This window comes from Macadamia integrifolia, chromosome 7, assembly GCF_013358625.1.
Source record: "Macadamia integrifolia cultivar HAES 741 chromosome 7, SCU_Mint_v3, whole genome shotgun sequence".
Lineage (NCBI taxonomy): Eukaryota > Viridiplantae > Streptophyta > Magnoliopsida > Proteales > Proteaceae > Macadamia > Macadamia integrifolia.
The window spans coordinates 3,253,500-3,268,993 of NC_056563.1; the positions used below are offsets into that span (position 1 = coordinate 3,253,500).

Genomic DNA, 15,494 nt, shown 5'->3' on the forward strand with positions numbered 1-15,494 from the left:
TTTAATAAATGAAACAATTTACAGCGCCACCCCCTAGAGAATGCCACTATTAGAGAGACACCCCTTGCATAATTCCAAATTACTTTCGCACCCCTTACCTTCAGTCTTTGTTAAGTGAGCATTTGAAATGACGGTTTTACCCTTTTGACTAAAACACATGACTCAATCCTATTTTCCCAAATCAAAAACCCGAAATCAAACCCCCAATTGAGCCCTGAATCCTTTCATTTCATCTTCTTCCCAGATCGAAACTGCTCACATCCTTCATCATCATCATCTTCTTTTTCTCCAACTGTGATTTTGAGTAATTGGGATTTTGTTGAGAGAGAGAGAGAGAGAGAGAGAGAGAGAGAGAGAGAGAGAGAGAGAGAGAGAGAGGAGGAAGTGAGGGAGAAATGGTTCGACTAAATCTTCCCAAGTGGCCGCGTTACTATGTTACTGTAGCAGCCATCTTCACGCTCCTTTTCATCGTTGAGTGCTTTCCCAATCCCCAGGTCCATTGCAGCAAAACCTGTGTCACCGAAAACTATAATACTGTTGGAATTCGTTAATTATGGAGTAAGATGGAGTGGTTGTCCCAGAGAAAAGCCCTGTAATGACCTCGATGCCTGTTGTAAGACTCATGATGAATGCGTCAAGAGAAAAGGCATGATGAGTGTGAAGTGCCATGAGAAGTTCAAGAGTTGTATCAAGAAAGTACAGAAATCTGGAAAGAAAGGCTTCTCACGTGATTGCCCTATTGAAATAGTTGTGCCTACAATGATCCAAAGAATGGATATGGCATATTATTCATCCAATTCGGCAGTACAAAGCTTGAACTGTGCTGCGGCTTGAAGGCTTGAACTGTGTTGCGACTCGGTAAAGTTCCCGCTGCAGCAGTTGTGGTGCCGACAACTTACATTCTGAGGTTCCCAGTGGGATTCACATTCAGGGCATTTTGGTATTTAGAAAAAAATAGACCAGCTGATGTCAGCATTTAAGGAGTATTCCCTTACAAAGACTGACGGTAAGGGATGCGAGCATAATTTGGTATTATACAGGAGGTGTCTCTCTAATAGTGGCATTCTCTAGGAGGTGGTGCTGTAAATTACCCTAAAAATTTTGGTTGTTTATAAAATTACTTGTTGCATACAGTTAACATTTTTTACTACAATTTGGGCTCGTTCTTTCCATTTTTGATGGACATTTTATTTACTGATCAATGTTAAATGGTGGAATAGTCCATAGTTGTCATGGCGTCGCCTAGGCGGCGATTTGGCGTCCTGGCGGAAAAAGAAGTTCATGGCAGTGCTATGATTTACGTGACTCACAAATGGCGGTCGCCATTGGCTGATAGGCGTCGCCATGGCATAGCTATGGATGCTAGGTCACGCCTGATTCACTAGGCAGTCGAGTTTTTGTAAAATGCAGGGTGATTTTGATAGGGTTATGTTGATTTTTGATGATTTGATGTTGCTTAATGTTGGTTTTATATATTATAGGGTATATATTGTAGGCTTATAGCATGCTAAATGACTTTAGAAAATAGGGGAAATAAAAAAGTAGCATACCAAATAACTTTAGAAAATAGGGAAGATAAAAAATGACACATGGGCAATTTGATCGTCATGGCAACGCCATAACGGGCGATTCATCGCCAAATCGACTAGCCACCCCTTCACCACCTTGGATCGATTTGACACCGTGACAACTATGGAATAGTCCATCACTGCCAAATTAGAGACTGAAATGCCCATAAGCACATTTTTTTAGGTAAATAGCACTTGGGCTACTCAACGTTTGGTGAAACTACACATAGGGTACCCAATGTTTGGAAAATTAAGTTTTGGATACCTCACGTTCCACAATTGTTTCACTTAAGGTTCCTAATTTTACCCCTCCCTTGTTCTCTTTCCCGTTCTATTCCCTCTTCTTTAAGCTGCCCAGACCATCCACCGTCTCCATAACTACACTTGCTTGTCCATTTTTGGATCACACCATATATCTATTTCTCTAATAGCAGGTTCAAAGATTTTTCTTTCGCTGAGATCTGACTAAACACATCTCTTTAACTCTCTCTGTTCTGAAATTCTTTTTCCTCTGTTTCCGCTTCTCGAAAGGGAACGGTTAATGAATAAAAAACCAGAAATCTTGGACTTTTTTCAAAGACGTGGTTAACTAGGAGGTGATTCTAGAAATCCACTAATACTCGTTTTCCAATTCCTCTCTATGATTCTTTCTTCCTTTCTTTCACTCTATCTACCCCTCAACTTATTGTCTTCTTTTTCAAGATCAACCCTACATTTTTTGGGGGGTAAAAGATCTACCCTACATGCTATTATGCAAGTTCAACTCGTGCAAAAATAAGCTCTGGCTTCTCAACACCCACAGGTCCTTCCCACATCATGCCGTCAGGAGCTCTCTCAGAACATTCAGCTGCTCGTTACAATTTTGAACTTTCGAAGATCATTCATCACACTACCCAATAATAATCATCAACGAGAGCCTGAAATCAAAACTTTTCTAAACCAAGATGGGGATGATGGAAGATAATAAATATAATATTAGCAAAACGTGACGAGTTCATCAAGGCCCCTTCTTGCAAGTTGCAGCCCTATAATAGATATCTGCTCCATCGAAGTAAGAGATCAGTTGGAATCAAATCCATTTGCCTTTTTATACATAGAATCACCTATTTCCAATGCTGGCTCTAATACCAAACCGCACGAAATCGTAGATTCACTACTCAATTAGATATTTCCAATATACCTCTTTAAAAAATATAGTGTAGAATACGAAAATTGAAATGAAAATCTTGTGAACTAAATTAAATGAAAAAAAAGGAGGGGAGCACAAAGCTCACCATGATGTAGATAAATCACTTGGACTTATTTTATTGCAAATAAGCCTTGGGTTGTGTTATATATGTGTTGGGCCTTTGATCTCATGGGTTTTCTTTGAAATGGGCTACTTTAATGGGCCTAAAATATGGGTAGAAGGTAAGAAAACGGGATTTAATTCATTAGCAGGTCTTTTTCTCTCCTATCGGATTGAGTTTTGGGCTAGTTTTGCTCTTGTATGGGTATTGTATCCTTGGGGGTTTATTTGATGATCTTATTTCTTTGTTTTCTGCTCCTATTTGTATTGTTTGAGGTTATAAACTGCTGGGGTAATTTCTTATAATCTAATCCTGCATTAAGTGGTATCAGAGTTCTGGTTGAAGAAAGCTCCAAACAATCTATCAGAGCCTAACCGCGCAGATGGTTCCATCAGTTCGTTACTTTGCTAGATAAAGGGATATGTTCGACACCCTTAATTGGCTAGATTCTCTGGAGGAATACTTTAACTACTATAACTTGATAGAGACACAAAAGCTTCGATATGCTTGCTCCCGATTGGTTAGTTGTGCTCGAGAATGGTGGAGAGTCTATGAAAAGCGACTCAAAGTTCGAGGACATGAGCGTAGGACAAGGAAGAGATGAAGTACGAGTTAGCAACGCAATATCTCCCTACATTTATCCAAAGTCTCTTCCCTCTGGAAGATTCCCATCAGAATACATCTACTGCTGCCCAATCTAATGATCAACCACATTATTTTCATGGGGAATTCCTTAAATGGATGCATGAATTGGACATTTACTTTGACAACTATAACTTAACAGAGACAAAAACACTAATATGCATGTTCCGAGTTGAGTGATTGTGTTCGAATACAATGGAGAGTCCGTGAAAGGCAACTTCAAGCTTAAGGATGCAAACCTAGAACGTGGGACGAGATGTAGTATGAGTTGGCAAGCATGTACCTATTTGAGCATGAACGAAGCAGGTACTTCCTTTCACCAGATGTCCAAAAGCCACCCATAATCAACAAGAGCATGAAGGAATCATCAACATCTTTTGCAAAGGAGCAACAAGAGAAGACACCTCTGACCAGTGAACCAGAGTCAAAAGTTGAGGTTAGTGCTACAAAAATTTCAGCCATTCCTATTGTCAAGGAAGAACTAGTCATTGATGTTCCCATCAACGAGACTCATGTGGAAGAAGTCGAAAGCAACAAGTTTGCCACAATGGACAATGAGGTTGAGATTGAGGAACTTGACACTATAATAACTGTGATGATTGTGAATAGCCAAGAAGAAGATTCTAAGGAGTTCAAGAATAAAGTTGTGTTTGAACCATCAATGGAACCGGTTGGGAACCACCAGGTAGATGAACCAAAAGAGCTTTATGTTGCATAGAAGTTAGAAGAGATCAAAGGTGCATATGTAGATGACCCTATGGATACATCCGAAGATGTTGAAGTTGAGCATGTGGAGTTCGTCATCCCATTAAAGTATCTTGAAGATCGAGCTCTTCACATTCTAGACTGCATCTTTATTATCAAAGAGCTACCTGAATTTTTCTACGGCTTGAAGAGGGATGTGCACCATGATATAATCACCCTCACATTACAAAATTCGAGGACGAATTTTTTCCAAGAGAGGGCGAGTTGATGTAGATAAGTCACTTGGGCTTATTTTATTGCAAATAAGCCTTGGATTGTGTTATATATGTGTTGGGCTTTTGATCCCATAGGTTTTCTTTGAAATGGGCTACTTTAATGGGCCTAAAATATGGATAGAAGGTAAGAAAATGGGATTTAATTCATTAGTTTAATTAGTTATTATTTAATTCAATAAAGGCCTGTTAGGCTATTGGTTTGTTGTAAAGTCTTACATGGACTATTAGTTAGTTAGTTAGTCCTACTCCATGTTGGAGTCATAAAGTCAAGTCCTAGTCTTAGTTTGAATTCCTAGTTGTAGTAGGAGTGTCTAGTCCTATTAGGAAACTATCTCCTAGTTCTAGTAGGAGTGTCTAGTCCTATTGGGAAACTAGCTCCTAGTAGTAGTTTGATTGCTATTCTGCCCTCTATAAATTGAGGAGCATATGTATTCATAATGGCAGATTTGAATAAAGAAAATTACAATTATTATGTTAAAACAACTGAGATAGTTATGGGTGAGAAGCCCTGGCCGAGACAGCCACTCCTCCCCCACTTTCCCTTATTTGTTCTTTGCTTAATCTTTCTATTTTCATTCTTAATTGCTGTTGTTTATGTTTACTATTGCTATGAGTATTAAAGAAGTTCAAATCTGTCCAAGCATTAAAAACCAGAATCGATCAGCCAAAGAGTTCCTGTTCTTGAAGCCAATCGACCCTCATTGCTGCCCAAGTCTGAGATCTAGTCTGCAGATCCTTTTGGGGACTGGTTCTACACTTTTAGAAGATCAATCGATCCTTTCTTGAAGACCATCTGACGTCGACCAGCTGTTTTGAAGAATCTTGAAGTTTTCTCTCTCCTAGATCAGAAAATCAAGAAAGCTTGTAACTTCACAACCAACCGTCAAAATCCTCTCAACTTTGGGGGTTTTTGTATCCTCCCTAGGGACTATCTAGACCCAAGAGTGCAACTCAATCGGACTCTTATAGACCTGGTCGCACCTCTCTCACTCCAGCTCTATAGCAGGTCTTTCTCTCTCCTATTGGGTTGGGTTTTGGGCGGGTTTTGCTCTTGTATGGGTATTGTATCCTTGGGGGTTTATTTGATGGTCTTATTTCTTTGTTTCTTGCTCCTATTTGTATTGTTTGGGGTTATAAACTGTTGGGGTAGTTTATTGTAATCTACTCCTGCATTACACCATACATCAGAGAGCAAAAAACATGAATACACAGAGTGAAGAGGAGGGGTTGAGGGTGTGGGGTTGTAGCAAGGGTACGGTGGGGGTTGGTGCATAGGGAAGAGGTAATGTAAGGATATTGAGAGATCAATAACCCCCAAAAATGTTCCCCAAAGCTCCAATAAAACAAAAAGCACAAAGAGGGAGAAATCTGAAAATTAGATTTGAATCAAAGTCTCAAACTAGGGCATAATTAGGGCTTCCTGTGGTTGGCTGTAGGGATCTCTGATGGATCTCAAATTCAGGTCGAGTGTAGGGCTGATGATGCTTAAGAAAACCTCCAAATAGTGGCTCAAGATCCCTTTAGGATGGGAAGAAATGTGGCTGGACAGTATTAGGGCAAAACTAGGTCAAATCTGGAGATTTTGAATAACTCACAGATTAACCCAAGGAACCAGCTCCAAACCTGGTTGAGTTCCTCCCTTGGTGTCCCCAACAAAGCCCTAAAAGGGCAGCGGAAAGTGGCTTCTAGGTTGAGAGTTCTTGGGGAAGTCGATTAGGATCCAAAACCCTAATTCTGGCAGAGATCGATTGTCTGGTTTGGGCTGATCTTAATCTTAGATGGTTGCTGGTATTCAAGATGATCTTCAAACACTACTCTCACAAATCAGAATGAGAGAAAAACAAAAGGATGAAAGAAAATCGAATGGAGGGTTAGAAGGGGGGAAGAAGTGGTTGGGTTGGGTATCTCACCCTGCTATTTTAGAAATCTCACCCTCTCAAAATTGTAGGCATCTCACCCTTTCAAATAATAGCTCTCTCAGTCAAGAGTCAATGCTCAATTTTCATCTATTCAACTTGTCCCTTAAAGTTACAGCAATGCCTCTTTTATAGATGTTTATGACTCCAACTTAAAATAGGAAACCTATGTGACTTAAGACAACACATAATAGAAATCCTACTTAGCTTGGGACTAAAGCTACAAACTAATTATTGACGTTGTCCAGCCAAAACAACTTAAACACGTAGTCTAACTCTAACTAGGACTTTCCAGATATAAACCCAAGACTCCAACATGGTGTTGGTGTACGATGTCTTGTATTCCGTCGCAGTTTAATCCAGGTAGTACTGGTGCAGGGGCCTCGATAGAACAGAATGGTGGTCCCACTTAGCGGTAAGTGGGCCGTGGCTGGTTGCAAGGGGGCAGGGGCCCCCTTGCATAACGGGGGTGTAGGGCTGCCCCCTTGCATAATGGGGGTGTAGGGGGGCTGCGCCCCCCACTCGAATTTTTTATTTGAGGGCACTTTTGTACTTTCCGGATTAGGGTTTTTCGTTATATATTCGTAGCTAGGTTTTCTTTCTCTGTAGTGCAAACAATTCTGAGAGGTGTGAGGACGAGCGTTGTAACCTTATTCTCCATTGATAGTGAAGCATAATCTCATCTCACCGAGGACGTAGGAAATCTTGCTGAACCTCGTAAACTTGTCTGCATTGTTCGTTTTTGTTTTTTCATTACCTTCTGCATCGCTTTTAGGGTTGGGTTCTCACTTGGGACTGTAAACACCCAATCCACTTCACGTTAGTAAAGATTCACCAGAGAGATTCATGTTTGATAAGAAGATTTGAGCAAAAGAAAAGGTAATTGACCATATGCACATTTGATATGGACACTACTGGTAAGCAAAGAGGATTACAACTCTTAATTTCTAGAAAGGGTATGGGCATCTTATTGAGTATGTTGAAACATAAGACTGTCAATGGGCACCCATCACTTGACCCTCATGGAGGATAAATGTTGATGGGGAGGGTAAGAGTAAAGATCTGTTCTGTTAATTGAAGGGGTACAGTACAGGTAATACAGTCTGGCCCTCCCATTCCCCCTCCATAGGGAGTGTCAGGGTGATACTGACACATATAATGTTTATACAAATATATTTATATGTTGGTCGAGGCCTTGCCCATATTTGATATACCCTTAACTTGTGTTAAGTCAAGGCCTGTTTCTCATATCGTAAGAACATTTTTGAAGGTTTACCACCTTGAAAGCAATTTCTTATCCTTACTCTCTGTTGCGTACCTATTACTAAGGCATGCCTGGCAGTTATGTGTAGGTACTAATGTTTTTGAATATGTGTTGTATGTAGTTATTATCATATAAAGTTGCATTTAATTATTATCACATTGTAGTTATAAGAAGTTACCTAGGTTGAGAGGTAAGTGGGAGTGTGGGGAGTTACGAATGTAGATAACTCACTACTTGAGTTGTAACTATTTATTAGAAGAATGGAAGTAAAGAAGGATATGTACTCTGAGATAAAGGATTGGCGACCTCCCAATTAAGCCATGCAATCTACCATTCTCTCCCTTGTTTTGCCCAGATTCTCTCTATTGAAATAGGTACATTAGAGCCGGAAAATGGACCAAAGGGTAAAGAGGCTTGAGGAGAACATGAATTCGTTCAGTGGAGGGCAACAAGGGATTCTACAGGAGCAACAACAAATTCTTTCTAAGCTCAATGATCTCTTCGAAAAATTCAGCACTTCTCCTGTTCCGATTCACAATAAACTTGGCAAGAATTCCCGAGCTTCTACTCAACCCCATGGTATGCAACCACCCGACAACAATTCATTGCCTCGTTCCACCAATTCTCAACAATCCTTCATGCCCAAACTAGTTAAGTTGGACTTCCCTCGATACTGCAGGGAGGAAGATACAAGAAGTTGGACTTGTTGGGCCGAGTAGTTTTTTAAGTTTCATCAGACGCTGATAGAGGAAAGAGGGTGGCGCTGGCCTCATTTCATTTGGAAGGGGACACACAATTATGGCTTCAAATCTTCAAACAAGACCATGAGGCGGTAACTTGCAACGGGCTACACTCTCGATTCGGGCCAACTCCCTTTCAAGATTTCTTCGGAGAGCTAGCCAAGTTGTAACAATTTGGCACTATTTGAGATTATGAATTCCAATTCGAGAAGCTGCTCTCAAAGGTGGGTTCCTTGTTGCCACCAAGGCATGCTATTTTTTTCATTAGTGGGATTAAAGGACTAGATCAAGGCTGATGACTTGCTATTTGCTCCACCACTTTGTTTGCCACTATTGGTTTATCCAGACTGTATGAGCCTCATGATTTGTCCCTCAAACAAATGGGACCTTTTGTGTACATGGAAAACACTTCAACTCACGACGAAAATTCTGTTGGCCAATCCATAATTCCGTTAAAAAATTTCACAAGTTGAGTTACAGGAGAGGCGTTCTAAAGGTTTGTGCTTCAATTATAACAAGAAGTTTGCCCGGGGCATCAATTCAAGAAACTCTTTTTAATTGATGGTTTATTTGAAGAAGATGAAGATGTCATCGATTATGGATGACATGGCATTGAGGACAATGCCATTGCTAGGGGAAGGATTTGTTACATACCTATTACTAAGGCATGCATGGCAGTTACATGTCGGTACTACTGTGTTTGAATATGTGTTGCATGTAGTTATTATCATATGAAGTTGCATTTAGTTATTATCACATTGTAGTTGTAAGAAGTTACCTAGGTTGAGAGGTAAGTGGGAGTGTGGGGAAGTTATGGGTGTAAGTGATAATTACTTTAGTTGTAACTATTTATTAGTTGAACAGAAGTAAAAAAGGATAAGTAAGTTGAATCTCCTATTTCTCTCTCTGAGAGGTAGGATTGGCCACCTCCCAATTAAGCCACGCAATCTACCACTCTCTCCCCTGTTTAGCTTAAATTCTCTCTGTCAAAATAGGTGAACGAATACACATACCACTCTACCTGTTGATAGCTCTATTAAAACATGGACGAACTTGCACTTTTGAATTACCTGTGCAGTGATTGCTGTTATGTCAGCATCCTTTTGTGTCAAGAGGGTTATGATAATCATTTTCAGTTACTTGGTTCTGATAGGTTAGATATTTTCTATGTGGGTAGCTGGTTGTGTATTGATGATAACTTGGATGCATTTTCAATTTTATGGATGAAAACTTTTTGTTTTCCTGGATTTGATGATAGATTCTGCTCCTGTTGGTGTCTATCATTGGCTGTCAATACTTCATGACATCGACAAAACTAGCATTTCCTACTTACCAATTCTATTGTTGGTCTCTGGATTCTGGTGCATGTGTGCTTGGTATTTAATATTGTCCACGATTGCTAACGTACTTACTTATACATATTCCCCCCACCCCTGTTTTTCCTTCGTCCCTCATCCTACTCCAAATATATGGACCATATGTCCAGAATTTTCATGAGCGGATGTTTAAACATGTGGATTGTTTACAAAATTGTTAACATATTAATTTTGACGGAAACATGTATGTTCTTTGGGGATTTCCTCTGGAGTGTGGCCTATTTTAACAATCTGGATTATTTCTTGATTTATACTTATTCTATAACTTTATGATAGAGTATGCTTTCTTGCGTCTATTTTTTTTTATGGCAGGTCAATAATACTGATGCTGAAGGCAGACTCACCCTTGCAGATGCTTTGGTTTATGCGTGCAACCAAGGTGTAGAGAAGGTATGATCATCTCGATTTTGTACATTGTTGTTCAAAACAAGCATGACACCTGTTGGACTTGGTTGCAATTCATGCAGTTTTGATTGAATGTTTTTTATTTTTATTTTTTATTTTTTAATGTTTTGGTATTCTTTGCACAGTTTGTTAGAAGTATTAAGGCATCAGTTACTTCTTTTGGTAGTGCTAGTAAAGCATATTGTAGTTTGCTCTAGTTTTTTTTTGTTTTTTTTGGGCCCCTCTCCCTTTAAACTTTTACCATTTTCCTTTCTGATTTCCCCTTTGTTAAAACATTATTTTGGATTTTTCTTAGGTTTAGATTTCTTGCTAACACCTTCTAAAACTGCCATCTTCAGATAGTTGATCTGGCAACATTGACTGGGGCTTGCGTAGTTGCCCTTGGGCCCACTATTGCAGGTACATTCGCTTGGTCCTCTCCCCCTCCCCCCCACCTTTTTCCTTTGTGCTTCGTTCTAGTCCAAATATTTGGACCATATTCTTCTCCAGAATTTACATGACAGGATGTTTAAAAATGAGGATTGTGAAGTCTGTTGGAATGACTAAAGCATATATGACCTGTGGCTTTATAAACAATCTCCCTATGAAAATACTGAATTTTCTGGATAGTTGAAAGCTTAGGACTTACATTGGAAAACTTCAATTTTCGAACAGGAGTCTTTACACCGAATGATGATCTGGCAAAGGAGGTTTTTGCTGCTTCAGAGGTCACTGGGGAGAAGTTCTGGAGAATGCCATTGGAGGACAGCTATTGGGAGTCCATGAAATCAGGGGTCGCTGATATGGTGAATACAGGAGGTCGTCAAGGCGGTGCTATCACTGCAGCTCTCTTCCTGAAACAGGTATAAACATGTTTATTCTCTTTTTTTAATGATGGTCTAAGTACTTTTAGGAAAAGGATTTGCCATCATCATGCAAGTGATACATCTATGAAAACACCATAAGTCAACAAAATTCAGTACGACTCTCTGTTCTGGCTTGTGAAGGCCAACCATGGGTTCCCCCCACACAAAAAAAAAAGCGGGGTGTAAAGGATATTTATTGATTCAAAGTAGACACCTGAGATTATTGTTTGATTCTGAAACTCAGACTCTTGTCAATTTATTTTTTCAGTTTGTGGACGAGAAAGTCCAATGGATGCATATAGACATGGCTGGCCCGGTTTGGAACGATAAGAAAAAGTGCGCAACAGGGTTTGGCGTCTCAACTCTGGTGGAGTGGGTTCTGAAGAACTCTTCTTAGTCTCGGTGGAAAATTGCTGATTTGGATACGGGAATGGTTCCAAGTAACAGGGCTGTGGGAATGGTTCCAAGTAACAACTGGTGGACTGAGGTGGATTGACTTGTTCGTTGCACTGATATCTGTTTGGTGTTTTGGTGAAATGTGTTGGAAGAGGACTGAGGAGAAAGCTTGGAATGATTAATGGCATATTTTGAGCGTACTGTGATGAGCAATTGCCTCTCAATGTTCATCAAGTAGTCTTGTTTGAAATTTGAGTCATTTCATTCTCTTCTCCTACCATAGGAAATAAAATCATTTGAGTGCAGCATTTTATCAGCAATAAGAGGATTCCAGTGTAATTTAATCTGATAATCGCGGAAGTACTCTTGGAAATAGCTATTAAGAATCTCCCAATGTTTTCTCCCACCCTCCCTATTCACTCAGACCATTGGATGGATTGTGGTTTACTAACAACCTGGTCTGGAAGGCTATACTAGGCCTTATGGAGTTTGCCAGATCATATCTGAATAAAAGGACAGGGGAGGTGTGCTGATAGCTGATTCCATTTACAGCCTTGGGGCCCTGGTTGCTAGGGCAAGGAATGTGAAAACGAAGTGAAGGGGAAGATATTTTGATTGAGAGTTTTGTTAGATCCTACTCTATCGCAGTCTATGAGGGTGGAGACCATCCTGGTATGATGGGCTTTAACACTCCACACTCTACCAAGAGCTTAAATGTGCTTGGCACTTGTTCGGTGAAGGGAAATATTTCCTGCCAAGTATGTTTCACTTGTATAGAAAATATTTGCATATTTCCCTTACAACCAAATATATAAAGATTTTTCCAGTAAATTAAATTTTACTTCTCAAGGAAATATTTGCATTTCTCTGGCAACCAGACGGAGAACATATGTTTTGTTCATGTTCTTTTGCATTTATAGAGCGCTTCATGGACTCAGCACCAACTGTGTAGGGAATATGATTTTTATGTATACTACATACCACCTTAGCAACAAAAAAAATTTCCAGAGAGACTAGTATTTTGGTGGATGATGTATATGAGAGGGTATAGAAATGCCAGTGTATATATGTCACACCCCATCCCCTTGGGTGGTGGAAACATGATTAGGATGCCAACCGTTGTCCTATTCGACTTGCCAGGATCTCAAATGTAATCTTAACTCACAATCATATACAAGGATTAGTAGATCAGATGTAGCGGGAATAACATAATATATACAATGATCCATATCTCGGTAAATCTACAATGATAATGTAGTAACCTAACTGTGGTTTATCTTGATATATTAAAAGATGATATATGCATATAAACAAGTAAAAGAGTTATAAAAGGTAGTGACAACAGACAACAAAATCCCTTCCTCACGGCGCAAGGCACAAGCGTCGCATGCACAATCAGAATGATGCTCCTCAATCTCTGGAGTCCATCAATCATATTGTAGTCGGCACGAAAAAGGAAGACTCGCTGCCCATTGGCACCAGGGAACCTGTATCGTAATTTAAAAAGAAACACACATGTGATGTGAGCTTCACTAAGCTCAGTGAGGGATGGGGAACAAGCAAGCAATCACAAATAGTTTATGATGTGGTACATGAATTCATTTTAATTTAACCTAAGCAACAAAACTAAGTCAGAATGTAATAGCGCTACTGCAACACATTAGGTATCCCTAGTCCTGGAATCGACCATCAGTCACCCAACGATATAAACTCTAGTTGTGGATAGAAGCCTGCCAGTCTTAGAATGCACCATTGGTTACCCAACAAACCCTGATAATCTCATCCTAGTGCCACGGTAACGAAATCATATATCGGTCACCCGAGCTCGATTTTCCTCCCGCAATAATCATATCATACTGCAAAAGTGATATTCCGGAAAATGTCGTCAGACTTACCACTATGGGATATCCAACACCTGACCCCCTGTTGGCAAGAGATCGTAACACAAGGTCAATGATCCTAACCACATGTCATATACATGTCCTTACATAATCACAGAGTCATATAAAGTAAGTATGATAAGTTATGGTACCAGAATCCTCCCTCAGCCTCACCATGTCCCATATTCACATACAACATGTCAAACAAGTAAACACAAATCAAAGGATGGCAGTTTATATAAAGCAGTTCATATATAATTTAAAACATGGATACATATGCATCATACAAAATTTAGCATGTTATAAACACAGCTTAAGAGAAAACCAAATCACCCACTAACCTTGTTTGAGGCTATGTTTTAATTTGGGAACTAAGCCTAAACACCGATAGGTCTAACCGCGTAACTTGTCTCTAACCTAGCTAATAAGCGTATTTTAAGTAAATAGAGATGTCAAAATTCCCATAAGATTCCCTAAAAGATTTCCAAAACAAATTGGGAACTTGTTCAGCAAGTCCCATTGGTGGATGATGTCCCACCGGTAGGTCTTACGGTTGGATCAGCATCATAAACCGGTGGAGCTCCGAGAACTGCTTCTCAACTTAAGACTTCAAACCCCAATAGAATTTAGTCACTTTGGGTCCATAGAGATTGTAGGGGACCTCCATATCTTTTATTCTAACCACTCTAATAGCATTTTTATTGGTCCAATAGGGAGACTCGTTCGAATCCCCATTGAGAACCTAATATTTAGGTGTCCTTTCAATACTTGGCAACCGAACTTCAGGCAGCATGTTGCCATGTCTTGGGAACATGGACTGGGATCCCGCAAACACGGGGAGCTCACCCATGTGAAACCTATAACCCCATCACTGGGTTTCAGCTGAAAACCAACACAAACCCTATCCTAGTTCATTTTCCAATTTCAAAATTGGAGGAGAAACATAGATGGGACCACCAACCTTTGTCAACCAATTACAACAATAGAAAGCGCAACTCCCAGCTTCCAAGCTTCAACCCCTTCTTCTCTCTCTCCATCGTTTTCTTTTCCTGGCAAAGTTTGGTTAATTCATTATATGGTTAGGATCATTAGGATCCGTTTGCCTAAAAAATCCATTCTTTCCCAGATGCATTTAATCTTCTATTGGCTCACATGGACCCACCTCCTTGCTTGAGGTAATTACTAATTAACCACGAAAAGAGATGAGCCAAGTGTGGGTGGGCATTTGAGAGTTGAGACGCGTGAGTGCGAAGTATCGGGCCCCACAATCAAATAACCCATACTGGATAGTACAGATCCACCGTTTGATCTAAACATCAACCGGTAAACTATCAATTGGTTGGTTTCCAACAGCGTTGTTAGATGATTTCGCTCCAGCTGTATTCCCCCCGCTTGGGAAGAGGTACACTGGAGTTTGTGCACAATATTTAGGTATACTAATCATGTAGGAGTGAGGTATGTCAACGGGGCTAGTTACTCACTACCAATTCACTCGAGGTCTGAAACCTTTTCAGTTCTTTCTGTATTATCTACATTGGCACGAGGGGTCACTCCATCCTTCTTCATAGTAGGCTGTGGTAACCCACACATCACTAGTGCTGACACTTTCCGATGCATCACCTATTATAAAAGTTCAAATTAGATCGTATTCGGGCACGAGTGTGAGAATTTATCTAGCTATTTATGTTTTGGGAACGTTACCTGATCACATGGTTCGAGTGCCCAGACGTAGGAGCCTGTGACCTGTGAGGACAAATGGTGGAGAGGGGACACGTATGGCCTTGTCCTCCATCTCATCTCTTGGGGAAAGAAAGAGAGAGATGACCAAATAAGAGTTGTCACCTAGAATTAGGGTCTAGGACCCATATAAAATAAAGAATAACTCTAGAACCACCCAATAGAGAAATTGGTCAAATTGAAGGTCTCAATAAGGGTCAAGTTATGGTCTAGAGAAGGTTTTAGGCACCCCGATCCACTTGTTGTGAATTGATCTTTCTATTACTTGGCAAAAAAAATAAAAAAAAAGAAGATCTAACACATATAATACCTATATTGCAATACAGAGGAATAGCATAATATGAAATAGAAAAAAAGGGGTTTAAGGAACACATTCCAAAAACAAGGTTAGTATATTGAATGTTAACAAGACAAAGACAATTGATAATACTAATGGAAAACCTTAACTAGGAAAAC

At 40.0% G+C, this 15,494-nt stretch overlaps 1 protein-coding gene across 1 annotated transcript in view; it reads left to right on the forward strand.

Annotated features, from left to right (window-relative positions):
- Nucleotides 1-11,827, forward strand: part of LOC122084280 (leucine aminopeptidase 1) — a 15,735-nt gene extending 3,908 nt beyond the window's left edge. Inside the window, exons 7-10 of the mRNA XM_042652383.1 lie at nt 10,088-10,165; nt 10,519-10,579; nt 10,835-11,022; nt 11,294-11,827. Coding sequence (XP_042508317.1) covers nt 10,088-10,165; nt 10,519-10,579; nt 10,835-11,022; nt 11,294-11,422 — 456 coding nt within the window. The 3' untranslated portion in view covers nt 11,423-11,827. The remainder of the gene's footprint in view (nt 1-10,087; nt 10,166-10,518; nt 10,580-10,834; nt 11,023-11,293) is intronic.
- The last annotated feature ends 3,667 nt before the right edge of the window (nt 11,828-15,494 follow it).